Source organism: Oncorhynchus gorbuscha, linkage group LG24 (genome assembly GCF_021184085.1).
Source record: "Oncorhynchus gorbuscha isolate QuinsamMale2020 ecotype Even-year linkage group LG24, OgorEven_v1.0, whole genome shotgun sequence".
Lineage (NCBI taxonomy): Eukaryota > Metazoa > Chordata > Actinopteri > Salmoniformes > Salmonidae > Oncorhynchus > Oncorhynchus gorbuscha.
The window spans coordinates 21,523,693-21,549,108 of record NC_060196.1 but is presented as its reverse complement, the minus strand read 5'-3'; the positions used below and the strand labels follow the sequence as shown (position 1 = coordinate 21,549,108).

At 43.3% G+C, this 25,416-nt stretch overlaps 1 protein-coding gene across 2 annotated transcripts in view; it reads right to left on the bottom strand.

The window, feature by feature from the left end:
• Positions 1 to 557: 557 nt before the first annotated feature.
• Positions 558 to 25,416, bottom strand: part of LOC124013396 (sorting nexin-27-like) — a 33,721-nt gene continuing 8,862 nt past the window's right edge. Inside the window, exons 2-13 of one of the 2 annotated variants that reach the window (XM_046327710.1) lie at positions 24,505 to 24,736; positions 18,260 to 18,452; positions 12,898 to 12,962; positions 12,707 to 12,811; positions 9,816 to 9,894; positions 9,324 to 9,487; positions 6,209 to 6,298; positions 5,736 to 5,885; positions 5,450 to 5,578; positions 5,142 to 5,201; positions 1,557 to 1,605; positions 558 to 860 (exon numbers count right to left, since the gene is read on the bottom strand). In XM_046327710.1, coding sequence (XP_046183666.1) covers positions 841 to 860; positions 1,557 to 1,605; positions 5,142 to 5,201; positions 5,450 to 5,578; positions 5,736 to 5,885; positions 6,209 to 6,298; positions 9,324 to 9,487; positions 9,816 to 9,894; positions 12,707 to 12,811; positions 12,898 to 12,962; positions 18,260 to 18,452; positions 24,505 to 24,736 — 1,336 coding nt within the window. In that variant the 3' untranslated portion in view covers positions 558 to 840. The remainder of the gene's footprint in view (positions 861 to 1,556; positions 1,606 to 5,141; positions 5,202 to 5,449; positions 5,579 to 5,735; positions 5,886 to 6,208; positions 6,299 to 9,323; positions 9,488 to 9,815; positions 9,895 to 12,706; positions 12,812 to 12,897; positions 12,963 to 18,259; positions 18,453 to 24,504; positions 24,737 to 25,416) is intronic. The other variant, XM_046327709.1, reaches the window with a different exon arrangement.

Below are 25,416 nucleotides of genomic sequence, written 5' to 3'. Positions count from 1 at the left end.
AACCACCCAATTCATTACTGGGAGCTTATATTCAGATTGTGTGACTATTTTTGTAGACTACATCCTCCTAGCCTTTTGACAGATAACCTTTTGTTTCTTACCCTACTTGTCCAAAAAACATAATCTGATAATGTCCTGCATCAGTGAAAACAATGCTATATCCCATTTAGCATTGCCAGTGACAATGGTGTCCCGCCCACCCTCCATCATGTTTCCCAGCATTTCATCTTGTAGTTCAGCAGACCAGAGGCACATTGAAAGCATTGGCCTGGATCAAACGTGTTGTAGAACTGGCCTAAACAATCACATCGCAGATACCGGCTGGCCTCCTCGCTGGCGTGTCACCTGTTGATCACGTCAAGGTGTTCCCTTCGTCCAATGGTGTCGCAGGCTGCTGTGAACATTGACCAATCGCACTGTACTGTTCGGTTTCCTCAAGCAGTGGGGTGGAAGAACTCAGCTAGTGTCCCGCCCCCATGTCAGGGGTGATGCACGGAGGAAAAAGTATATGCTGTTCTATGAACATCTAGTAATGACATGTTTTTTTTCTTCCTTCATTGCTCGTCGTCTATCTGCAAATTCCTGGGTTTGTGTGATTACATTAAAAAACAAAAATAAATCAAATTTATTTCCAGTTTCTGGAGTGAATCGCCTCAGTTCTCTTTTTTAGTTTCTTTTGCAGATGGCGTTCTCGGTTGTGATGGTGCAAGTGGACCGATTCTGGTGGAGTATTTAGGATGTGGCGATCTCGCCCCCTAGATGGCGCCATCCCTTCTGTGTCTCAAGAGCAGGGAGATATTCTAGAATAGAGAGAAGGTTCAAGAAACCAAACTCAACCGCTCACTTCCTGACCAGTAAAGCTGCAGATAGAAATGTAACAATCAGAGCAGACGGTGTCCAATGTCCACTCTACACTTCTGCTGTTGCTGTTCATTTGCCTTTGATGCACTTTACCTTTACTGTTCACTTTCCTTTGTCATTAATATTCCTTTACTGTCCACTTTCCTTTGCCATTAATATTCCTTTACTGTTCACTTTCCTTTGCCATTAATATTCCTTTACTGTCCACTTTCCTTTGCCATTAATATTCCTTTACTGTTCACTTGTCTCCCCTGTTAATTTCCCTTTACTGGTCATTTTGCATCTGGCTTTCATATTCCCTTGCTCTTAATTTGCCTTTGCTGTATCAGACTCTCCCACAGGGTAAATACCTATCCGTCTGTGTCTATTCATCTTTGTGAAGTGACCTTGATGTGGATCACATGGCTGCTGTTCTTTTATGCCCATAAGCATACACCTGTATTTGTGCTCCTGTACACCTCACCTCAGAAGATGATTAACTTTGTTCTGTTCTCACTCATTCTTACCTACTGGGAGTGTTGGACTTGGGTGCTTTAAGCTTTTATGTCACTGAGTATAGTGGGCTGTTAAAACTCGTAAAATCTTTCTCTCTCTCACATCCACCATGTACTTACTGGAAACAGTAGCATTGTGAAGGGTTCATGTGGTTTATGTTGGAGAACAAGGCTGACAGCATCTTCCCAGACCACACTTACCATTGTTACTGCAGTTCTGGTTGTCTTTGTCAGAGGCCTCTTTTTCAATCTAAAATGTAGATAAGGAAAGGAGAAGAACCATCGGCAGATAGAGGGGAAAATGGACATTTAGACTGCCTAATGTCGTAAAACCCATTGTCTAAAACTCTTGGGCCAGGAACCGAAAGGTCGCTGGTTCGAATACCTGAACCAACAAGGTGAAAAATGATCATCATTTCTATGCCCTTAAGCAAGACACTTAACTCCGATTTTCTCCAGGGATGCCGTACTACTATGGCTGACCCTGTAACACATTTCACTGCACCTATCCAGTGTATGTGACAATAAAACATGTATTTTTATATAACATTGTAAGACAATGGCTGTGTCCCAAATGGCATCCTGTTCAAGGACTTTGCATCATTTTGTGAGTTGAATTGGTGCCTGGGTATTCGTTAGTTGTTATGTACCATAGTCATCACACGCACAGCTTACAGAGTCTAATTCGTGAAGCAGGAAATAGCCTATCACCTGTCAGATAACGTGAGAGTGCCTTAAAAAAAAGACAGTACTGGAGTGAAACGTGCTTTTATAAGCCCAACAATTCTAAATGCAATCGCGTGTTAAAAACGTTGATGGCAGAGATTAAAAAGGACTAACATTGTTATTTCTCATTCTCAACTCATAATTCCGAGTGCATAGGCTATAGTCGACATTAGGCGCCACTTTGAAATGTGAGCTTGAGGCAGTATAATCATTTGAACACGGAACGTTTTACTTTACTTAATGAGGTATGTCTTACCTTGCTTCAAAGTAGCCTAGCAAAAACGTGGAAGCAATTATTTTATAAAGACTTTCTAATGCCATTAACCATCATTTGTCTACTGTTCTATTGGTTTTCATATCAACTTTCTCTCATTGTCCAGGCACCAAAGGCACAATCCTAGTCATATTAGCAACCGATCCTAGTTGTTGCATATTTAGATTCCCCTTTTTCCTGAGTTTAAGAGATTTTCATCTGTCACATTTTTTACCTTTCATTGAACCTTTATTTCCACATATGGAACCTCTTGCATTAGGTGCGCTGGTTTAAAACCGCGCTGTCCCACGAATCGCGTTTTGGCAAATGACGTTTAATTAGCTGCTTCATTACAGGAGTTGCATGTACAACAATGTTCCCTCTAAGCTGCGTGCGGTTCCACCTAATAATAATAATAATAATATATGCCATTTAGCAGACGCTTTTATCCAAAGCGACTTACAGTCATGTGTGCATACATTCTACGTATGGGTGGTCCCGGGGATCGAACCCACTACCCTGGCGTTACAAGCGCCATGCTCTACCAACTGAGCTACAGAAGGACCACACCCATACGTAGGACTGCCACGCAGAAGAAATATGAGCCCGCACAGAGAAGCACGAAATTGAACATCACTCAACTTTCTAGTTTTCCCCTTTAGTTAACAATCAACGTTTCGCTCTTCTGTGGCAATTGTGATCGAATCAACGCAATATTAGCTAGTTTCAATGTAACATACTGAAACAAAACGAACTACGCAAGATTTAGGATGCAAAACTAACTGCAAGAGATTTTCTTGTAGGCAGAGCACATTGGAGTAGGATTCTATTGCATTGACAGGCACGACTCAGGGCCCATACTCCACACAGACCGGTGCGCCATAACCAATCAGAGCTGCAGTAGGCCTCTATATGCAAATAGCCATTGCCATATATGGATCTGTGCAATTCACACTGAACTGGACTGTGTTTAGGCTACAGTATGAGTGATTGCGAGTAGATGCTTTGTTTCGAGATCAAAGTGAGAGCTGCAAGTAGCCACGTGTGCACATTTGTTCATATTCTTTGCTAGTTAGTGAGTTATTTCTAGTCAACAATAGTGGAGTAGTTGCTTCCAACAAGAGCACAAAATGTGTGCATTTCTAGCCATCTTAGAAAGGCAAGTCAGGTAAAGAGCTTTTTTATGTCTAAAAGGGAAGTGTTGTATTTCATACGGACTTGAATAAGCTAAGCAGCCAACAGGCAGAGGGTAGCATAATTTGATTTTCTGTAATGATGGGATGGGAAAAATAATAGATTGTATTTTGTAAAGTGGTTTCATGCATCAAACAACATTTTCAGTCACCTTGTCTGAAGGACAAGTTTCCCACCAAAAGTCTGATGGAATGTAGGCACTGAACACCACATATTGGCTGCTACTGTAGGCTGAATGATAGAACAGCTACTTCCATGTTAAAATGTAATGGGATGTAAGACTAAGACTTGCTATTGTTGCATGTTTCCACGAAGCTCGTAATGAAAAACGGACATTCCCTGTATGCATGAATAGTATTTTCCAACTGTGCTCATTGCCACACCCCCTGCCTAAACCCCTTTTTGATGCAGAAAAAAAACCTGTTATTCCCTATATTAGTGCACTACTTTTGACCAGGCGCCTCACTTACAAAATATACCCCAAAATGTGCATGCGCCAGTTCACACAAAAGTAGAAATTTTAACTTTACTTATGTGCTCATCTCCCTGCAAACTTCAGACCTTGCGTACGTACATCTGCTCGTGGTTGAAATATTGTATTGCAAGCTGGCAAGTAAGTCTTTTGTGCAAATGGAGGATATGATGAAAAGGTTATCCATAAAAAACTACAACATTAACAAGAATGCAACCATTTGCCATTTGTGAGAAGAGCAAAAATCTGTGTTTTACATTTAGAATCAACAGAAGATCTCAATATATTCTGATTTGTTTAAGACGTGATTCCATATGTGTTATTTCATGCCTTAACTATTCTACAATGCAGAAAATAGTATAAATGAAAAGCCTGGAATGAGTAGGTGTGTTCAAACCTTTGACTGGCATCGTTTCCTATTTTTATAATCCATCTTTTCTGGCCGTAATGGGTTCATATTTCCGAAGGAAACATACAACAAATTACCATGCACATCTCATTGAATTATAAATAGCTAGAGTAACTAGATAGGTTATATATATTTCAAGTGGTTTATAATACATTCGAATTTAACAGCTGATCTTTCACATTGAAGTATGCATCAAGTTTTTAATTGTTCCAGATAGAGCATAGATTACTGCTAAAGAGCATAGATTACTGCTAAAGATTAGAACTTTCTGCCAACACAGTCAATAGACCAGTAGCTTATAGAAAATATTTGACAGTACTGGTAGGCAGTATTGCTGTTCGATAGGAGCGTGACATCAGTGCCCAATTCATCTCAGAGCCTAGACCAAGGCAGGGCATATCAACCAGATAATAATCTATTGATAAACTAAATATTGAACCACAATTCGTTTTTTGCATACAGCAAATATAGGGCGTTATTGTCACCACGAAAGGTGAACAGAGGCGTTTTCCAGGCGGGGTTTTATTGCTCGTTCACAGTTTTACAACAATGCTGATTTAGAACGGGAAACATGCAGCAAGTCTCTAAATGTAAATTGTGAAATTCACGCAACAGCTATGAGGCCCTATAGCCCTACGGGCCCTTGTCAAATGTAGTGCACTATAAAGAGAATAGGGTGCCATTTGGGATACATCCAATTAGTTGTGTATTGGAGAAGGGTGTAACTCTTACCTGTTTCCTCCACTTCAGCTCACAGAAGACCCTCTCGAAGCACTCGTGCATGTAGTTGAACTGGGGAGAGACGACACTCACTTTGTTAGAAGAAAGCTCCAAATCTATTTTTTTTTATCAACAGTGTCAATGTCCCAAAAATTGCACTCTATTCCCAGAGCTCTTGTCAAAAGTAGTATGCCATTTGGGACAGACACCACTCTCCATTTCTATATCCTGTTGTATTCCATTAATGGCTGGCTATCTTAACCCAGAGTTTTATGTGAGCTGTCCAAGTGTGTTTTGTCTGTTGTGTATTGTAGACTCACGTATGGTGTGAAGATCTTGACCCAGCGAGGTTTCTTCTCCCCCCTGGCGTACTCAAAACAGAATGCCATGCCCTCCTCATCGGTGTCCCAGCGCTGCATCTCCGCCCACTCAAATGATATCACCTGGTTCTGATGAAGCAGAAGAGAGAATGGTAAGTACACACACACACACACACAGCATGAGCCAGTGTGTACACACTCAAATGTTTTTCATTTTGTTCTGTGTGTGATAGAAGCGCCGCACACACGCTATAAGTCAGGGTACTCATAATCCAATCTCACTCACCTCAAGCGTGCCATCCTCTGTGCAGGCGTGCAGCTTGAAGTGGTGCATGCTGATGGCCGTGATGACGTGGCCCTTCCTCCGGGAGTCACAGGAGCAGTGGGGGAACATGACCTCATTGTATCCCTCACAGGAGCGCAGCAGACTCAGATACTGACAGATACAAGACAACAGACCGCCATCAACCACACAGGTAGACACCAAACAGGAACGTACACATACAATATACAGATTAATACACCTACACATTATGTCAGCAATGGACAGATAACAGCGACAAGAAAGGCACACTCACACTGTACGTTATGAGATGCTTTTATCGAAAGCGCCATAGTGCATACATTTTACGTACGGGTGGTCCCAGGAATCGAACCCACTATCCTGTGTTGCAAGCGCCATGCTCTACCAACTAAGCTACAGTGGACCACTTGCAATGGGAAAAGAAGAGAAAGAAGAGATTAGAAAAAGGGACTAACCATGGCCATCTTGCGCTGCTCTGCCAGTTTTGTCAGCTGGTAAGACTTGTCTTCTGTTTTGATGAATCCCTTCTTCACGTCATCCAATGCCTTAGCAGACAGAGAAAGAGGCTTTTGTTAGAGGCCACATTTCATCTAAACTAGCAAAGAGCAGTGGCACGCATATGTAATCTCATTCAAACTGACCACAGATCCGTTTTGACACAGTAGGCTACCCCTGACTCAGGACCAGTAAGTCACCCAGAAATGTTTCAACTACAGACAGAATCTCAAAGCTCTTGAAAAGCAAAACAAACAAAATAAAACATAAAGCTAGCTATATGACAGAGTAGGTCTGGAACAATGTTACCTCCATTTTTGGGGGGCCCTGAGCAAATTTCAGGTCTGCTGAGTGCAAACCTGAACTATGTGAAAATTCTGTGCAACTTCTGGCACGCGTTTACTGTGAAAACAGAGGCTGTACCTGCTTTAAGTTAAAGTTGGCTACTGTGGCTATTTAATCAATGTAGATCTACCAGTGGCCTACCATCAAAAGCAATGGAGAGAAATGCATCCCATAACATTATGACATGGAAATAGCTGTTCTATCATTCTGCCTACAGTAGCACCAAATGTGTGGTGTTCAATGTATTATAATACCTGTATAAATTCTGTGCAGGTGTTGTTACACATGGTCTGCCACTGCACAGACGACACCTGTCCGTCCTGTCTCTCTGCAGCGCTGTCTAAGGCGTCTCACAGTACGGACATTGCAACTTATTGCCCTAGCCACATCTGCAGTCCTCTCGCCTCCTTGCACGTTCACGCAGATGAGCAGGGACCCTGGGCATCTTTCTTTTGGTGTTTTTCAGAGTCAGTAGAAAGGCCTCTTTAGTGTCCTACGTTTTCATAACTGTGACCATAATTGCCTACTGTCTGTACGCTGTTAGTGTCTTAACGACCGTTCCACATGTGCACGTTCATTAATTGTTTATGGTTCATTGAACAAGCAGTGTTTAAACCCTTTAAAATTAAGATCTGTGAAGTTATTTGGATTTTTACAAATGATCTTTGAAAGACAAGGTCCTAAAAAAGGGATGTTTCTTTTTTTGCTGAGTTAGATATATATTCACCTTTAATTTAACTAGGCAAGTCAGTTAAGAACATACACATTCATACACGTACATACAGTTGAAGTCGGAAGTTTACATACAACTTAGCCAAACACATTTAAACTCATTGTTTCACAATTCCTGACATTTAATCCTAGTAAAGATCCCCCGTCTTAGGTCAGTTTGGATCACCGCTTCATTTTAAGAATGTGAAATGTCAGAATAATAGTAGAGAGAATGATTTCTTTCAGCTTGTATTTCTTTCATCACATTCCCAGTGGGTCAGAAGTTTACATACACTCATTTAGTATTTGGTAGCATAGCCTGTGTAAATTGTTGAACTTGGGTCAAACGTTTCAGGTAGCCTTCCACAAGCTCCCCACAATAAGTTGGGTGAATTTCGGCCCATTCCCCCTGACAGAGCTGGTTTAACTGAGTCAGCTTTGTAGGCCCCCTTGCTCGCACACGCCTTTTCAGTTCTGCCCACAAATGTTCTATAGGATTGAGGTCAGGGCTTTGTGATGGCCACTCCAATACCACAACTTTGTTGTCTTTACGCCATTTTGCCACAACTTTGGAAGTATGCTTGGGGTCATTGTCCATTCGGAAGACCCATTTGCAACCAAGCTGATGTCTTGTCTTGAGATGTTGCTTCAATATATCCACATAATTTCCCCTTCTCATGAAGCTATGTATTTTGTGAAGTGCACCAGTCCCTCCTGCAGCAAAGCACCCCCACAACATGATGCTGCCACCCCTGTGCTTCATGGTTGGGATGGTGTTATTTGGCTGGCAAGCCTCCCCCTTTTTCCTCCAAACATAACGATGGTTATTATGGCCAAACAGTTCTGTTTTTGTTTCATCAGACCAGAGGACATTTCTCCAAAAAGTACGATCTTTGTCCACATGTGCAGTTGCAAACCGTAGTCTGGCTTTTTGATGGCGGTTCTGGAGCAGTGGCTTCTTCCTTGCTGAACGGCCTTTCAGGTTATGTCGATATAGGACTTGTTTTACTGTGGATATAGATGCTTTTGTACCCGTTTCCTCCAGCATCTTCACAAGGTCCTTTGCTGTTGTTCTGGGATTGATTTGCACTTTTCGCACCAAAGTACGTTCATCTCTAGGAGACAATGAGTCTCCTTCCTGAGTGGTATGACGGCTGCGTGGTCCCAAGGTGCTTATACTTGCATACTATTGTTTGCACAGATGAACGTGGTAAATTCAGGCATTTGGAAATTGCTCCCAAGAATGAACCAGACTTGTGGAGGTCTACATTTTTTCCCCCTGAGGTCTTGGCTGATTTCTTTTGATTTTCCCATGATGTCAAGCAAAGATACACTAAGTTTGAAGGTAGGCCTTGAAATACATGCACAGGTACACCTCCAATTAGCCTATCAGAAGCTTCTAAAGCCATGTTGTTGTTTTCTGGAATTTTCCAAGCTGTTTAAAGACAGTCAACTTAGTGCATGTAAACTTCTAACCCCCTGGAATTGTGATGCAGTGAATTATAAGTGAAATAATCTGTCTGTAAACAATGGTTGGAAAAATGACTTGTGTCATGCAAAGTAGATGTAAACAAACTATAGTTTTGGCAAGTCGGTTAGGACAAGACATTTGTGGAGTGGTTGAAAAACGTGTTTTAATGACTCCAATCTAAGTGTATGTAAACTTCCAACTTCAACTGTACAACAACGGCCCTCCCCAATTTTGCGCCACCCTATGGGACTCCCAATCACGGCCGGATGTGATACAGCCTAGATTCAAACCAGGGACTGCACTGAGATGCAGCGACTTAGACCGCTGCGCCACTCAAACAGTAGAGCATGTTGATAGTGTTAACTAAAGGAGAAAACTCTAGAAAGTTGAATGAAGTTTAATCTCATGCTTCTCTGAGCAGGCTCATATTTCTTCTGCACGGCAGAGCATTGGTCTGGACTACAACAATTGTCAGCCAGATTTGAAAGTTTGAAGTATTTTAAGCCTCCAACCGATAGTTGGAACGACAGTCAAGAGAGAGCTCTTACCTGGTGGAAGCAGTAGTGAACGGCCAGAGGTTTGTCCCTGAGCAGCTCCTCCTCCTGAGAGGTGAAGAGCCACTTGCGGAGGGCCAGACAGGTACCCGGCACGGCCGATGTGTAGTTCTGCACGTACAACTTGTGGGGGAACTCGTTGGGGGCCAGTTTTCTCACTAGGGAAATGGGGAGAGGTGGTTAAGTCTCTTAGTCTCAATAGACTAAGAGGTTTCACCTTCCTGTCATCAGCACAGATCTGGAGAAACATAGGCTGTGAGGAGACGGCATGGCAGAAACATGTTTTGGTGTTTTGGTGGCTACTTTCATTTCAATTTCTCTGTGTTTGAAGATCAGTGCAGTTGATGGGAAGGAGACATGGAGAGGAAGCCACTTTAGACTACTGAGATGCAACTGTAATCAGAAGAGTAAACGTGAAAGGGGTCGGTACATGGACTAGCTGTGGACTCCAGAGGAATGAATGAATAAACAGATGAATGGTCTTACCAAAGGAGTGGTTGATGACTTCAAAGAGGGCAAAGTAGCTGGCCATGATGCTGTCCATACCAACCTTCATCACTAAAGCCTGGGGGATGGAGACAGGGAAAGTACAGTGGCGGCCCATTAGTTATTGATAGTCATGCACCATTCAGTCACATAAGAGCTATGTATGCATTTATATTAATCTAGTGTTATACACTCTGGTCCTATGAGTGCAAACTTTGTCCCAACATTAACCCACCAGATGATTCAACTAACCAGGGTCTTGATTTTTATTTGAACTTTATTTAACTAGGCAAGTCAGTTAAGAACAAATTCTTATTTTCAAATGACGGAACAGTGGGTTAACTGCCTGTTCAGAGGCAGAACGACAGATTTGTACCTTGTCAGCTCGCAGGTTTGAACTTGCAACCTTCCGGTTACTAGTCCAACACTAGGTTACCCTGCCGCCCCATGATGATTTCATTAATATTTCCATTATTCATCTGTCCTTATGTTTAGTGTACTTTTATGTACACTTATTTTAATGTGAGATTTTATTATATTTATCCTGCAGATTTTCTTGTGCATATAAAGTGACTTTGGGTGTCTCGAAAAGCGCTTAAAATAAAATGTATTATTAATATAGAAGTTGATTGGTTGAATCAAGGGTGTATTCAGTGGTGTACTGACTGAGCAACCAGGAAAGAAAGATCTTGGTCAGGGAGGTGACCAAGAACCCAATGACAGAACTACAGCGTTCATTGGCTGAGATAGGAGAATATGCCAGAAGGACAACAGTCTTTACAGCACTTCACCAATCTGGGCTTTATGGGACTGGCCAGACGGAAGCCATCCTGAGCAAAAAGGCAAATAACAGCACGCCCGTAGTTTGCAAAAAGTGACGTGAAAAACTCTGAACATAAAGGCAAAAGATTAAGTGGTCTGATGAGAAAAACGTAACTCCTCGGCCTGAATGCAAAGCGCTATGTCTGGAGAAAACCAGGCACAGCTCATCACCTGTCTAACACCATCCCTACTGTGAAGAATGGTGGTGACAGCATCATGCTATGGGAATGCTATTCAGCAGCAGGAACTGGGAGACTGGTAAGGATAGAGGAACAATGAATGGAGCCAAATACTGGAAAATCCTTGATGAGAACATGCTTCAGAGTGCACTCCAGACTTGAATCCCATTGAAAATCTGTGGAAGACTGCTGTTCACTGCTGCTCCCCATCTAACGTAACAGAGCTTGAGAAAATCTGTACAAAGCTGATAGACATACCCACGACGACTCAAAGCTGGGATCGCCTCCAACGACACATCTACAAAGTATCGACTCGGGTGTGAATTACGTAAATGAGATATTGCTAACCTACAAAGCATTACATGGGCTTGCTCCTACCCATCTTTCCGATTTGGTCCTGCCGTACATACCTACGCGTACGCTACGGTCACAAGATGCAGGCCTCCTAATTGTCCCTAGAATTTCTAAGCAAACAGCTGGAGGCAGGGCTTTCTCCTAGAGCTCCATTTTTATGGAATGGTCTGCCTACCCATGTGAGAGACGCAGACTCGGTCTCAACCTTTAAGTCTTTACTGAAGACTCATCTCTTCAGTGGGTCATATGACTGAGTGTAGTCTGGCCCAGGAGTGTGAAGTTGAACGGAAAGGCACTGGAGCAAAGAACCGCCCTTGCAGTCTCTGCCTGGCCGGTTCCCCTCTCTCCACTGGGATTCTCTGCCTCTAACCCTATTACAGGGGCTGAGTCACTGGCTTACTGGTGCTCTTCCATGCCGTCCCTAGGAAGGGTGTGTCACTTGAGTGGGTTGAGTCACTGATGTGATCTTCCTGTCTGGGTTGGCGCCCCCCCTTGGGTTGTGCCGTGGCGGAGATCTTTGTGGGCTATACTCGGCCTCGTCTCAGGATGGTAAGTTGGTGGTTGGAGATATCCCTCTAGTGGTGTGGGGGCTGTGCTTTGGCAAAGTGGGTGGGGTTATATCCTTCGTGTTTGGCCCTGTCCTGGGGTATCATCGGAAGAGGCCACAGTGTCTCATGACCCCTCCTGTCTCAGCCTCCAGTATTTATGCTGCAGTAGTTTGTGTCGGGGGGCTAGGGTCAGTTTGTTATAGCTGGAGTACTTCTCCTGTCTTATTCGGTGTCCTGTGTGAATTTAAGTATGCTCTCTCTAATTCTCTCTCTCAAAGGAGGACCTGAGCCCTAGGACCATGTCTCAGGACTACCTGGCATGATGACTCCTTGCGGTCCCCAGTCCACCTGGCCGTGCTGCTGCTCCAGTTTCAACTGTTCTGCCTGCGGCTATGGAACCCTGACCTGTTCACTGGATGTGCTACCTGTCCCAGACCTGCTGTTTTCAACTCTCTAGAGACAGCAGGAGCGGTAGAGATACTGTTAATGATTTACTCCTGAGGTGCTGACTAGCTGCACCCTCGTCAACTACTGTGATTATTATTATTTGACCATGCTGGTCATTTATGAACATTTGAACATCTTGGCCATGTTCTGTTATAATCTCCACCCGGCACAGCCAGAAGAGGACTGGCCACCCCACATAGCCTGGTTCCTCCCTAGGTTTCTTCCTAGGTTTGGCCTTTCTAGGGAGTTTTTCCTAGCCACCGTGCTTCTACACCTGCATTGCTTGCTTGTTTGGGGTTTTAGGCTGGGTTTCTGTACAGCACTTTGAGATATCAGCTGATGTAAGAAGGGCTATATAAATACATTTTATACATACACATACGCCTACAGACATACATACTTTATAAAGAATTAAACCTTTATTATTCCCCGCAAACCCTACCACCGATCCCCCAAATGGAGTAAACTAATAAACACTTCGGCTTTTACCTTCAATTTATACATCGTATACACATTATACAATAGGTATTTTTTGTTATACCTGGTAGACTTGGTCAGTCGTGCTGTTCTTGCGCACCCTGACCGAGATGGTGGTCTTGTCTGGCAAGGCTATCCGCAACTCCACGTCTGACACCCCATTGTAATTCTGACAAACAGAGATAGAAAGGGTGAGAATCAGTGTGTGTGCGTGTGTGTCACACACAGCTACGGAACCTGCCTGCACAAACGTACCTCATCTGATTCAGACAGGAATTCCTGCATGATGTCACTCTCCCCAATCACCCGCACAGAACAAACTACAGAAGAAGAGAGCAAAATGTCATCTTAACATATTGCACTTTGAACATACACATACAGTTGAAGTCGGAAGTTTACATATACCTTAGCCAAATACATTTAAACTCAGTTTCACAGTTCCTGACATTTAATCCTAGTAAAAAGTTCCTGTCTTAGGTCAGTTAGGATCACCACTTTATTTTAAGAATGTGAAATGTCAGAAAAATAGTAGAGAGAATGATTTCTTTCAGCTTGTATTTCTTTCATCACATTCCCAGTGGGTCATAAGTTTACATACACTCAATTAGTATTTGGTAGCCATGTCTTTTGGGTAGCCTTCTCACAATAAGTTGGGTGAATTTTGGCCCATTCCTCCTGACAGAGCTGGTTCAGTTCTGCCCACAAATGTTCTATAGGATTGAGGTCAGGGCTTTGTGATGGCCACTCCAATACCTTGACTTAGTTGTCCTTAAGCCATTTTGCCACAACTTTGGAAGTATGCTTGGAGTCATTGTCCATTTGGAAGAATAATTTGCGACCAAGCTTTAACTTCCTGACTGATGTCTTGAGATGTTGCTTCAATATAGCCACATAATTTCCCCTTCTCATGATGTCATCTATTTTGTGAAGTGCACCAGTCCCTCCTGCAGCAAAGTCCCCCCCACAGCATGATGATGCCCACCCGTGATTCACATTTGGATGTTGTTCCTCGGCTTGCAAGCCTTTCCCTTTTTCCTCCAAACATAACAATGGTCATTATGGCCAAACAGTTCTATTTTTGTTTCATCAGACCAGAGGATATTTCTCCAAAATGTACGATCGTTGTCCCCAATGGCAGTTGCAAACCGTAGTCTGGCTTTTTTATGGTGGTTTTGGAGCAGTGGCTTCTTCCTTGCGGAGCGGCCTTTCAGGTTATGTCAATATAGGACTCGTTTTACTGTAGATATACATAGTTTTGTAGCCGTTTCCGCCAGCATCTTCACAAGGTCCTTTGCTGTTGTTCTGGGATTGATTTTCACTTTTCACACCAAAGTACATTCATCTCTAGGAGACAGAACACGTCTCCTTCCTGAGTGGTATGACGGCTGTGTGGTCCCATGGTGTTTAAACTCGCATACTATTGTCAAAAATTAAATCAAATCACATGTTATTTGTCATATACACATGGTTAGCAGATGTTAATGCGAGTGTAGCGAAATGCTTGTGCTTGTAGTTCCGACAATGCAGTAATAACCAACGAGTAATCTAACTAACAATTCCAAAACTACTACCTTATACACACAAGTGTAAAGGGATAAAGAATATGTACATAAAGATATATGAATGAGTGATGGTACAGAGCGGCATAGGCAAGATGCAGTAGATGGTATCGAGTACAGTATATACATATGAGATGAGTATGTAAAGTGGCATAGTTTAAAGTAGTTTAAAGTGGCTAGTGATACATGTATTACATAAAGATGCAGTAGGTGATATAGAGTACAGTATATACGTATACATACGAGATAAATAATGTAGGGTATGTAAACATTATTTTAAGTAGCATTGTTGAAAGTGGCTAGTGATATATTTTACATCAATTCCCATTATTAAAGTGGCTGGAGTTGAGTCAGTGTGTTGGCAGCAGCCACTCAATGTTAGTGGTGGCTGTTTAACAGTCTGATGGCCTTGAGATAGAAGCTGTTTTTCAGTCTCTCGGTCCCAGCTTTGATGCACCTGTACTGACCTCACCTTCTGGATGATAGCGGAGTGAACAGGCAGTGGCTCGGGTGGTTGTTGTCCTTGATGATCTTTATGGCCTTCCTGTGACATCGGGTGGTGTAGGTGTCCTGGAGGGCAGGTAGTTTGCCCCCGGGTGATGCGTTGTGCAGACCTCACTACCCTCTGGAGAGCCTTCTGGTTGTGGGCGGAGCAGTTGCCGTACCAGGCGGTGATACAGCCCGACAGGATGCTCTCGATTGTGCATCTGTAGAAGTTTGTGAGTGCTTTTGGTGACAAGCCAAATTTCTTCAGCCTCCTGAGGTTGAAGAGGCGCTACTGCGCCTTCTTCACGATGCTGTCTGTGTGGGTGGACCAATTCAGTTTGTCTGTGATGTGTACGCCGAGGAACTTAAAACTTACTACCTGATGTCGTTGTTGGTAATCAAGCCTACCACTGTTGTGTCATCCGCAAACTTGATGATTGAGTTGGAGGCGTGCGTGGCCACGCAGTCTTGGGTGAACAGGGAGTATAGGAGAGGGCTCAGAACGCACCGTTGTGTGGCCCCAGTGTTGAGGATCAGCGGGGTGGAGATGTTGTTACCTACCCTCACCACCTGGGGGCGGCCCGTCAGGAAGTCCAGTACCCAGTTGCACAGGGCAGGGTCGAGACCCAGGGTGTGTATGTACATCTACGTGTACAGTTGAAGTCGGGAGTTTACATAATACACTTAGGTTGGAGTCATTAAAACTTGTTTTTCAACCACTCCACAAATTTCTTGATAACAAACTAGAGACCCTGGGTCTCGACCCTGCCCTGTGCAAGTGGGTACTGGACTTCCTGACAGGACACCTCCAGGTGGTAAGGGTATGTAACAACATCTGCCACGCTGGTCCTCAACCCAGGGGCCCCTCAGGGTGCGTGCTCAGTCCCCTCCTGTACTCCCTGTTCCCCCATGACTGCATGGCCAAGCACGACACCAACACCATCAAGTTTGCCGATGACACAACAGTGGTAGGCCTGATCACCGACAACGATGAGACAGTCTATAGGGAGGTCAGAGACAGTGTGGTGCCAGGATAACAACCTCTCCCTGAACGTGATCAAGACAAAAAAGATGATTGTGGATTACAGAAAAAGTAGGACCAAGCACGCCCCCATTCTCATCGACAGGGCTGTAGTGGAGCAGGCTGAGAACTTCAAGTTCCTTGGTGTCCACATAGCCAACAAACTATCATGGTCCAAACACACGAAGAGAGTCATAAAGTGGGCACGACAACACCTATTCCACCCCAGGAGACTGAAAAGATTTGGCATGGGTCCTCAGATCCTCAAAAAGTTATACAGGTGCACCATTGAGAGCATCCTGGTTGCATCACCGCCTGGTACAGCAACTGCACGGCCTCCGACCGCAAGGCACTACAGAGGGTATTGTGTCCGGCCCAGTACATCACCAGGGCCAAGCTTCCTGCCATCCAGGAACCTTTATGCCAGGCGGTGTCAGAGGAAGGACCAAAAAATTGCCAAGGACTCCAGCCACCCTATCCCTAGACCGTTCCGCTCTGCTACCGCACAGCACCGGAGCACCAAGTCTAGGTCAAAAAGGCTTCTTAACAGCTTCTACCCCCAAGCCATAAGACTCAAATTGCTACCCGGACTACTTGCATTGTCCCCACCCCACATTGTCATGCTGCTGCTACTCTGTTTATTAGTCATGCATTGTAACTTTACCTTTTTCTACATGTACACTACCGTTCAAAAGTTTGGGGTCACTTAGAAATGTCCTTGTTTTTGAAAGAAAAGCACATTGTGTCCATTAAAATATCAAATTAATCAGAAATACAGTGTAGACATTGTTAACGTTATAAATGACTATTGTAGCTGGAAACGGCTGGTTTTTAATGGAATATCTGCATAGCCGTACAGAGGCCCATTATCAGCAACAATCACTCCTGTGTTCCAATGGCACGTTGTGTTAGCTAATCCAAGTTTATAATTCTAAAAGGCTATTTGATCATTAGAAAACCCTTTTGCAATTCGGTTAGCAGAGCTGAAAACTGTTGTACTGATTAAAACCTCTTGAAGCAATGAGGCACTATTTTTATGTTTGGAAAAATAACGTTCCCAAAGTAAAAGGCCTATTTCTCAGGACCAGATGCTACTAGAATATGCATATAATTGACAGATTATGATAGAAAACTCTTAAGTTTCCAAAACTGTAAAAATATTGTCTGTGAGTAGAACAGAACTGATATTGCAGGCAAAAGCCTGAGAAAAATCCAATCAGGAAGTGATTCTTATTTTGAAATCCCTGTGTTCCTATGCATCCCTATTGCCCATTGAAAGGGATATCAACCAGATTCCTTTTTCTATGGCTTCCCTAAGGTGTCAACAGCCTTTAGACATAGTTTCAGGCTTTTATTTTGAAGAATGAGCGTGAACGCCCATATTGCGTAAGTGGACAGGTGGGGGCTCTCAGAGTGATTTGTGAGTAAAAGAGAGAGGCGGCCATTGTTACTCCTGGTCCTAGTGAAAAGCCAACTGTCCCGGTTGATATATTATCGAATAGATATTTGAAAAACACCATGAGGATTGATTATAAAAAAACGTTTGACATTTTTCTGTGGACATTATGGATATCATTTGGAATTTTTGTCTGCGTTGTCGTGACCGCTCTTTCCAGTGGATTCCTGGGCATAACGCACCAAACTAACGGAGGTATTTGGATATGAAAAATATCTTTATGGAACAAAAGGAACATTTGTTGTCTAACTGGGAGTCTCGTGAGTGTAAAGCATAATTTAAAAAATCTGAGACAAATTAAATTAACAAAAGGCTAAACTGTGTTTTCCTATATTGCACTTGTGATTTCATGAATATGAATATTTTCTAGTAATATTATTTGACTGTGGCGCTATGCTATTCAGCGTTGTTGATGATAATTCTCCCGGATCCGGGATGGGTGGTTCTAAGAGGTTTTAAAGAAGCAATAAAACTGGCTTTCTTTAAACTAGTTGAGTAACTGGGTCATCAGCATTTGTGGGTTCGATTACGGGCTCAAAATGGCCAGAAACAAATAACTTTCTTCTGAAACTCATCAGTCTATTCTAGTTCTGAGAAATGAAGGCTATCCCTTCACAGAACATTGCAAACTGGCTCTAACTAGAATAGAAATAGGAGTGGGAGGCCCCGCTGCAAGAGGACAAGTACATTCGAGTGTCTAGTTTGTGAAACAGACACCTCACAAGTCCTCAACTGGCAGCTGCATTAAATAGTACCCGCAAAACACCAGTCTCAACGTCAATAGTGAAGAGGCGACTCCGGGATGCTGGCCTTCTGTTTTGAGGGCAAAATTGTGGGGTGCAACTCAATATTAGGAAGGTGTTCTTAATGTTTGGTTTTCTCAGTATATATCTGAAATATACTGAAATATACTGCGTAATATGATGCCTTTGGTGCTGGATCTATAGGCACTATCCGCAAGTCAGCGTTACACATTATTGAATGGAATTAAGTTGCCATCCTGAACCTAGAGTGTTTTCCTTATACACCTCTCCTCAATTCTCTACAATACCTCCTTCACTACCTTTGCTCCCTTATTCTCCTCAAACACCTCACCTCTTTCCAGATACTCCTCCAGGCCCCTGCGGCGTGCGTCCAGCTGCTGCTCAGACAGAGAGAAGGGCCACTTCCCGGGTATCTTGGGGAAGATGTAGCTGGCAAACTCCCTCTTCAGGTTCTGGTTCAGGATAGCAAACTCTCGGTAACGCTTGGAGCACAGCTGCCTGCCCGACATGTACACGTTGTACACCTGTAGGGGACAGACCGAGGTGAGCGGGAAGGCATCATACGACAGAGCACTGGGGAAATTATGCACCGTATTCACTTGTAAAAGATTTGACATGTTCACAGGAATATTAAGTGCGACCATTTTGGTTACATATGCTCCTACATTTTTTGCGGAAGCGACATGAGTGTTCGAATACTCATACTAACCTTACTAATCATACTATGTGTTGTAAATTGAGTATATATTATGCTTATTTGTCATAGTATGGATATAGTTAGTATACCAAAAGTTCCCTGATGTCGTACTACATTCGTAAAAATACGAACTATTCAAGCAGCATTATTTTCATGCCTTTAAAGCCAATAATGCAATTCTTCAAAAAGTGGGCGTGGCTTCACATCGTTTTCAGATTGTAATAAAAATCCAACGAGAGAGGATACAAAGAGGTCGGCCGATTATGATTTTTCAACGCCGATACCGATTATTGGAGGATCAAAAAAAGCCGACACAGATTAAATCGGACAATTAAAAAAAAATTGTATTTGTCGTAATGACAATTACAACAATACTGAATGAACACTTATTTTAACTTAATATAATACATCAATAAAAATCAATTTAGCCTCAAATAAATGTGGTTTAAATAATGCAAAAACAAAGTGTTGGAGAAGAAAGTCAAAGTGCAATATGTGCCATGTAAAAAAGCTAACGTTTAAAGTTCCTTGCTCAGAACATGAGAATATGAAAGCTGGTGGTTCCTTTTAACATGAGACTTCAATATTCCAAGGTAAGAGGTTTTAGGTTGAAGTTATAATATTTATAGGACTATTTCTCTATACCATTTGTATTTCATATACCTTTGACTCTTGGACGTTCTTATAGGCACTTTAGTATCGCCAGTCCTCGAAGCAGATTTACCCATGCAGAGCAAGAGAAACAACTACTCCAAGTCTCAGAGTGAGTGATGTTTGAAACGCTATTTGCGATCACCCCACTAACTAGCTAGTCATTTCACATCGGTTACACCAGCCTAATCTCGAGAGTTGATAGGCTTGAAGTCATAAACAGCGCAATGCTTGAAGCACAACGAAGAGCTGCTGGAAAAACGCACAAAAGTGCTGTTTGAATGAATGCTTACGAGCCTGCTGGTGCCTAACATCGCTCAGACTGCTATCAAATATCAAATCATAGGCTTAATTATAACATAATAACACAAAGAAATACGAGCCTTTGGTCATTAACTTCTTGGTGACAGGGGGGGCAGTATTGAGTAGCTTGGAGGAATAAGCTTTCCTGAGTAAACTGCCTGCTATTCTGTCCCAAACACTCTGAAGTTTCTACAACTGTTTGAATGATGTCTGAGAGTGTAACAGAACTCATATGGCAGGTGAAAACCTAAGAAAAATCCAACCAGAAAGTGGGAAATCTGAGGCTTGTAGTTTAACTCAGCCCCAATTGTAGTATGCATTGGTTATGTTGCACATCCTAAGGCTTCCACTAGATGTCAACAGTCTTTAGAACATTGTTTCATGCTTCTACTGTGAAGTGGGACCGAATGAGAGAGGAATGAGTCGGGTGTCTGGCAGAGTGCCACAGGCTCTGAGGCGCGGTCTTGAACATTATTGAAGATTGATGATAAAAACATCCTAAAGATTGATTCTATACTTAGTTTGACAAGTTTCTACGGGCTGTAACGGAACTTTTTGAACTTCTCGTCCGACTTTCGGCTGGACCTGAATGCGCTTTTGGATATGTTTACCAAACGCCCTAACAAAAGAAGCTATTTGGACATGAATGGTGGACATTATCGAACAAAACAAACATTTATTGTGGAACTGCGATTCCTGGGAGTGCATTCTGATGAAGATCATCAAAGGTAAGTGAATATTTATAATGCTATTTATGACTAATGTTGACTACCCAATATCTTTTTGGCTGCTTTGTTGTCTGAACGCTGTACTCAGATTATTGCATGGTTTGCTTTTTCAGTAAAGTTTTTTTGAAATCTGACACAGTGGTTGCATTAAGGAGAAGTAGATCTCTAATTCCATGTATAACATGTGTATTTTCATCAACATTTATAATGAGTATTTCTGTAAATAGAGTATGTGGCTCTCTGCACAATCTCTGCACAAGTTTTAGAACTACTGAACGTAACACGCAAATGTAAAATTTGATTTTTTCATATAAATATGCACTTTATCGATCAAAACACATACATGTAATATAATAAATAATATAATAATAATTGTATTGTGTAACATGAAGTCTTATGAAGATGATCAAAGGTTAGTCATTAATTTGATCTCTATTTGTGCTTTTTTTGACTCCTCTCTTTGGCTGGAAAAATGGCTGTGTTTTTCTGTGAGTTGGTGGTGACCTAACATAATCGTTTGTGGTGCTTTCGCTGTAAAGCATTGAAATCAGACACTGGCTGGATTAACAAGAATGTGATCTTTAAAATGGTGTAAAATACTTGTATGCTTGAGGAATTTTAATTATGAGATTTGCTTTGAATTTGGCGCCCTGCACTTTCACTTGCTGTTGGCGAGGTGTGACGCTACCGTCCCACATTTCCCAGAGAGGTTAATATGGTCGAATCTGGAAACTATCATTTCGAAAACAAAACGTTTATTAATTCAGTGAAATACGGAACTGTTCGTTATTTTATCTAACGGGTGGCATCCATAAGTCTAAATGTTGCCTGCTAACCTAGAGTTCTTTTTGCTAAATATGCAGGTTTAAAAATATATACTTATGTGTGTTGATTTTAAGAAAGGCATGGGTGTTTATGGTTAGGTAAAGTCGTGCAACGATTGTTTTTTTTTCTGGCAAATGAGCTTTTGTTAAATCATCCCCATGCTTTGCATTGATTATATGCAACGCAGGACACGCTAGATAACGGGCCGCCCCCCTGGTGGTGAAGGTAGGCAACATTACATCCTCCACACTGATTCTCAACACGGGGTCCCACAAGGGTGCGTCCACGGTCCCCTCCTGTACACCCACGACTGCGTGGCCTCACACTTCCAACGCTATCATCAAGTTCATCAGACGACGCAAAAGTAGTAGGCCTGATTACAAACAACGATGAGACGGACTATAGGGAGGAGGTAGGCACTGACGGCGGTGGCAGGTAAACAACCTCTCCCTCAACAAAACAAAGGAGCCGATTGTAGACTTCAGGAGGAACCAGGCTGGGCACACCCCATCCTCATCAATGGGGCCGACGCAGAGGCGGTCCAAAACTTCAAGTTCCTTGGCGTGCACATCTCCGAGAAGCTGAAATGGTCAAACCACACGGACACCGTGGTGAAGAAAGCACGTCAGCGATTCTTCAACCTCAGAGTTCTACAGGAGCACTATAGAGACCATACTGTCAGGCTGCATCACTGTCCAGCCCATCAGGACACCTAGAACACCAGATGTCGAAGGTAGGCCAAGAAGATTTTTTTTTAAATCAGGGACTCCAGCCACCCGAGCCATGGCCTGTTCGCCCATCATCACTCAGACGTGGGCAGTACAGGAGCATGCTGGCTACTACAAGCAAAAACTAAAGCAGGAAGTACAAGTGACTCACTCAATACGGAAGTGGTCTAATGACACGGATGCTACACTTCAGGACTGTTTTGCTAGCACAGACTGGAATATGTCCCGGGATTCATCCAATGGCATTGAGGAGTACAACACCTCAGTCATCGACTTCATCAATAAGTGCATCGATGACGTCATCCCCACAGTGACCGTACATACATATCCCAACCAGAATCCACGGATTACAGGCAACATCCGCATCGAACTAAAGGCTAGAGCTGCCCCTTTCAAGGAGTGGGAGACTAATCCGGACGCTTACAAGAAATCCTGCGATGCCCTCAGTCAAACCACCAAAGCGTCAATACTGAATTAAGATTGAATCGTCTGATGTGGCTGGGCTTGAAAACTGTTACGGACTAAAAAGGGAAACCCAGTGACGTGAGCCTACCAGATGAGCTAAATACCTTTTATGCTCGTATCGAGGCAAGCAACACTGAAGCATGCATGTGAGCACCAGATGTTCTGGAGCACTGTGATAACGCTCTCGGTAGCCGATGTGAACAAAACCTTTAAACGGGTCAACATTAACAAAGCTGCTGGCCAGACGGACTACCAGGACGTGTAATCAAAGTATGCATGGACCAACTGTCGTGTCTTCACTGACATTTTCAACCTCTCCCTGACCGAGTCTGTAATACCTACATGTTTCAAGCAGACCACCATAGTCCCTGTGCCCAAGGAAGCAAAGGTAACCTGCCTAAATGATTACCACCCCGTGGCACTCACGTCAGTAACCATGAAGTGCTTTGAAAGGCTGGTCATAGCTCTCATCAACAGCATCCTCCCAGACTCCCTTGACCCTGTCCAATTTGCATACCGTCCCAAAAGATCCACAGATGAGGAAATCTCCATTGCACTCAACACTGCCTTTTCCCACCTGGACAAAAGGAACACCTATGTGAGAATGATGAACGCTGAGCTGTAGTCAATGAACAACACCATAGTGCCCATGAAGCTCATCACTAAGCTAAGGATCCTGAGACTAAACACCTCCCTCTGCAACTGGATCCTGGACTTCCTGACAGGCCGCCCCCAGGTAGTAAGAGTAGAAAATAACACTTCTGTCAAGCTGATCCATAACACTAAGGGGTGTGTACTTAGTCCCCTCCTGTACTCCCTGTTCACCTACAACTGCGTGGCCAAACACGACTACAACACCATCATTATGTTTGTTGACGACAACAGTGCTGGCCTGATCACCGACAACGATGAGATGGCCTATCAGGAGGAGGTCAGAACTGGCAGTGTGGTGCCAGGATAACAACCTCTCCCTCAATGTGAGCAAGACAAAGGAGCTGACTGTGGACTACAGGAAAAGGCAGGCCGAACAGGCTCCCATTATCATCGACAGGGCTGTAGTGGAGCGGGTCGAGTTTCCTTGGTATCCATATCACCAACAAACTATAATAGCCCAAACATACCAAGACAGTCGTGAAGAGGGCATGACAAAACCCCAGATACTCAAAAGGTTCTATAGCTGCACCATCAAGAGCATCCTGACTGGTTGCATCACCACCTGGTATGGCAACTGCTCAGCATCTGACCATAAGGTGCTAGAGGGAAGTGCATTCGGCCCAGTACGTCACTGGGGCCAAGCTTCCTGCCATCCAGGACCTATATAAAATAGGCAGTGTCAGAGGAAATCCCATAAAATTGCCAGACTCCAGCCACCCAAGTTATAGACTGTTTTCTCTGCTACCGCACGGCAAGCAGTACCGGAGCACCAAGTCTAGGACCAAAAGGCTCCTCAACAGCTTCTACTCCCAAGCCATTAATGAAATTCGCCACTGGACTAGTTACATTGACCCCCCCCCTCTCCCTTTTGTACACTGCTGCTACTCGTTGTTTATTATCTATGCATAGTCACTTCACCTCTACCTACACGTACAAATGACCTCAACTAACCTGTACCCCCGCACACTGACTCGGTACCCCCTGTATATAGCCTTGTTATTGTTATTCTTGTTGTGTTACTTTTTATTATTATTTTTTACATTAGTCTATCTGGTAAATATTTTATTAAATCTTCTTGAACTGCGCTATTGGTTAAGGTTATGGGTAAGCAAGCATTTCACGGTAAGGTCTACACTTGTATTCGGCGCATGTGACAACATTTTAAAACAAAACATGTATTTATAGGGTTACATATTTGTTTGTAGGGCACAACATGTGTTTCAGAAGAAGGCAGAAGCATATTTTCTGGTACTCCTATATATTATATTGTGCTCCTACATTTTTAAGTTAGGAGCAGCCTTGCCACCAATTAATGTATTTAATTTAGAGCCCTGCACATACACAATCTTTAACTTGGAAGGGATAAATATAGGTTGCATTGTACATGTGTTAACTGGCAGTGGCCTACACATTTTGGCTTGGCCGAAATCTGCACCGGAAAAGACAGACTAAACTTTTCTAAAAGCCCACATCTGTAGTAAACAAGGCCGTCCAGAAACCTCACTGTAATACATTTCTTACTTACCACAAACCTCTCGGCGTGCTGCTCCACGTGCTTGAAGGTGGGGATGGAGATGGGTACGGCCTGCTTGTCACTGTAGTCGTAGCTGAGCTGGGCCGCGCTCTCATCCCCGGCCTCCAGGCAGTCGGCCTCCTGGGGAGGCACAGACAGCACGGACAGCAACAGCTCCCTCTCTCCGGTCCGGATCAGATCCACCACCTGCTTGTGGGTGGCCCCCTCCACGCTCACTCCATTACTGTGGGACGCATAGAGCGAGAGATGGCGGAATGGAATCAGTGCTCATGTTATGTCTATTCATGGTGGTAGTTTTTGGTTAGGCCTATTCCCTATACACGTGGTCTGCGGTTGTGAGGCCGGTTGGAAGTACTGCCAAATTCTCTAAAATCACATGAGGCGGCTTATGGTAGAGAAATTAACATTCAATTCTCTGGCAACATCTCTGGTGGACATTCCTGCATTCAGCATGCCAATTGTGTGCTCCCTCAAACCTTGAGACATCTGTGGCATTGTGTTGTGACAAAACTGCATATTATAGAGTGGCCTTTTATTGTACAAAGCACAAGGTGCACCTGTGTAATGATCATGCTGTTTAATCAGCTTCTTGATATGCCACACCTGTCAGGTGGATGGATTATCTTGGCAAATGAGAAATGCTCACTAACAGAGATGTAAACAAACATGCGCACAACATTTGAGAGAAATAAGCATTGTGTAAATGGAAATTCTGGGTTCTTTAATTTCATCTTATGAAACATGGGACCAACACTTTACATGTTGCATTCATATTTTGGTTCAGTGTACATTGTGAATTGACGTGCAATTGTATGATTTGTTTTGTTTGAATGGAAACCCGATTTAAAAAGCAAAATTGTCAATTTGCCACATCCCTACCGTATACCGCCCAAGCCTAACTAA